The sequence below is a fragment of the Octopus bimaculoides genome, chromosome 18 (genome assembly GCF_001194135.2).
Source record: "Octopus bimaculoides isolate UCB-OBI-ISO-001 chromosome 18, ASM119413v2, whole genome shotgun sequence".
Classification (NCBI taxonomy): domain Eukaryota; kingdom Metazoa; phylum Mollusca; class Cephalopoda; order Octopoda; family Octopodidae; genus Octopus; species Octopus bimaculoides.
Window position 1 is genome coordinate 50,013,314 of NC_068998.1, and position 2,661 is coordinate 50,015,974.

At 35.1% G+C, this 2,661-nt stretch overlaps 1 protein-coding gene and 1 long non-coding RNA gene across 5 annotated transcripts in view; one reads left to right on the forward strand and one right to left on the reverse strand.

Annotated features, from left to right (window-relative positions):
- The window catches only part of LOC128249932 (uncharacterized), a 4,174-nt gene extending 3,345 nt beyond the window's left edge, over positions 1-829 (forward strand). The window contains exon 2 of the long non-coding RNA XR_008266081.1: positions 568-829. This is a non-coding gene — a long non-coding RNA (uncharacterized LOC128249932). The remainder of the gene's footprint in view (positions 1-567) is intronic.
- The window catches only part of LOC128249931 (uncharacterized), a 4,712-nt gene extending 3,240 nt beyond the window's left edge, over positions 1-1,472 (reverse strand). For 2 of the 4 annotated variants that reach the window (XM_052974556.1, XM_052974555.1), the window contains exons 1-2: positions 1,315-1,469; positions 871-970 (exon numbers count right to left, since the gene is read on the reverse strand). In XM_052974556.1, the coding sequence (XP_052830516.1) occupies positions 871-970; positions 1,315-1,417 (203 nt within the window). In that variant the 5' untranslated portion in view covers positions 1,418-1,469. Of the gene's footprint in view, positions 1-870; positions 971-1,314 lie in introns of all 4 variants that reach the window. The other 2 variants (XR_008266080.1, XR_008266079.1) reach the window with 2 other exon arrangements.
- Positions 1,473-2,661: the final 1,189 nt, after the last annotated feature.

Genomic DNA, 2,661 nt, shown 5'->3' on the forward strand with positions numbered 1-2,661 from the left:
TGTATTTAAGGTCGCTGGAAGCCACTTCATGCGTCCACCGGTAGAGTAGAGTCGTTCTACCATGTGGTGCGTCTTTGTTTTACAGTCTCGCCCCTGTTCGGCGATTTTGAGATGGCTAAAGGAAAGAAAAGCTTGCTTCCGTGACCATATTTCGAAGGTCATCACTGGTGACGAAAGGTGATGCTAAGGAATTCACAGTTGATGAAGAGGTGAAGAAAAAAGTAGATGGGGCGTTAAAGCGTATAATTTCCTACGAGTTCCACCAATGCTTCGATTTGTGGAAAACACTATTTTATATTGAGAATATGTTGTCTATTGACTTTTTATACATGCTAGGCCACTAGTAGTGAAATTTCCACCCCCCCAAAAAAAACAAAAAAAATCACTACCATCTATATATTTTACGTATATATATGTATATCTATAAATTAGATTATGTAAAGGCTTTCAGTTGAGCCATACCTTTCTTAAGTTAGCTGCATTGCTTCAGCTTTCGCATGATATATTGTGGTACAGCTGTGGTTGCGTAATGGAAGTCTGACCTCAATTTTATGTCTTGTGTTACAGTCTTTCCCTTCTCGACAGTCCAGATCTCATCTCTACATCTATTGCGTCTACTGGAAACTCATTGACGAGATCGACGATTGGCAACATTCGAAGAAGCATCGGAAGCTGCGCAAATAAGCAAAAACAGTCTTCACCGATGGATCAAGCTATTTGTGGCCCGTTAGAAGAGGTGCATTGAAAAGCAAGAAAATTATGCCGATAAATACCATTCGATTCTTTGTAATAAATTATAGAAACAAGATTTTATTTAGAAGTTGATAAATTTAGTTGTTATATTAATACTAGTATTTATATGGAACATACTTGCAGTTGCCACTCTTTCTTTTATAGGCATCAAACTCTTTGGGGCACACGGTTTCTGCTACGCCTTCGCATGCTGTGTCCCAGCCACCGGTTACAACACCTAAAACGTGAAAAATTCCTACTTTATTCTTAAATGCTTCACAATAGGGAAATATTACATTGTTAAATACAACTCTGACGAAATAATATGAAGATGATTTACTGCTATTTCCAGTAAATATTAGTACATTGTTGTACCACTATCCTACGTTTATATATATCTGTGTGTGTGTGTGTGTGTGCGTGTGTGTGTGTGCGTGTGTATGTGTGTGTGTGTATTTTTGCGCATAATGAAGATGTGAGGAATGGGCAGATAAACTATTAACATATGTATATCAGAATAGATTTCTAGATAAATTAATAGATAACCAATTAGGTAATGTAATTATCAAAATATCTACTTACCAAATATAAGAAGCAAAATATATATGAAGAATGCTATCAAGGTTTTGTCGCCCCTCATATTCCACGTCTGATCATGTATATGTGAATACGTCACATACAACATAATTTATATTATGTACTACACATTGATGTAACACCTGCATTTCCTAGAAGAACACTATGTATAAATTTCATTTATGTTATTTTCCCTGCTTTTGTTTTAATTATTTGACAATTCATATTTTTATGTCTGACAAGTTTTATGTGTATGGAATGATATATTTCAATCACCGTGTATAAATTTTTGCAAGGCCTGCGACAATTTCATACTCTCTAAATGCACAAAGCATAGAACTTTGGTAGATGTACCTATTCAAAGGAACGATTTAGTAATATGACAGTATATTATAGTTGAGATACACGAAATTTCAAAAATACATTCAATTTCATGTAATTCAATAAACAGATACGACCAAACCGACGTTACTTAGTACACATTATTTATGATAATAATAATAATAATGATAATAATAATAATAATGATAATAATAATAATAATAATAATAATAATAATAATAATAATAATAATAATAATAATAATAATAATAATAAATAAATAAATAAACAGAGGGGTTTATCATAGCAGCCCAAGATCAATATCAGAAACAGAGGGGTTTATCATAGCCGCCCAAGATCAATGCCTACCTATACAGAACTACCAGGCCAACATGTTAAAGAACGGCAGCTCCCCATTATGTCGTATATGCCAACAACAAAATGAGACCATCGATCATGTTGTCTCCATGTGCAGTTTGCTTGCGCCTACAGAGTATCTCAACAGGCATGATAGAGCTGCACAATACATTCACTGGGTAATTTGCAAAAACCTGGACTTGCCCCATAATAAAAACTGGTGGGAACACAAACCACCCTCAGTACTTGAAACTGATCACATCGCACTCCTCTGAAACTTCACCATTCAAACTGACAGGAAGATAAATGCAAATAGGCCAGACATCATACTGAAAGACTTCAGACAAAAATCATGCCTCCTCATTGATATGACTATCCCAATCGATATAAACGTATCGGTCAAGACCTACCAAAAACTGAGCAAATATAAAGATCTTGAAATAGAAATTAGCAGAATGTGGAATCTGAAGACGAAATCAATACCTATTGCCATAGGTGCCCTGGGAATGACAGCGAAACGGGCTGATTACTACTTAGCTCAGATACCAGCAAACCCCAAAATGGCTGAAGTTCAAAAGATAGTGCTCATGGGAACTGCCCATATCCTACATAAAATACTGTCTATATGATCTCAAATTTTAAAACAAACACACAAGTTTCTTATGGTTTCTTAAA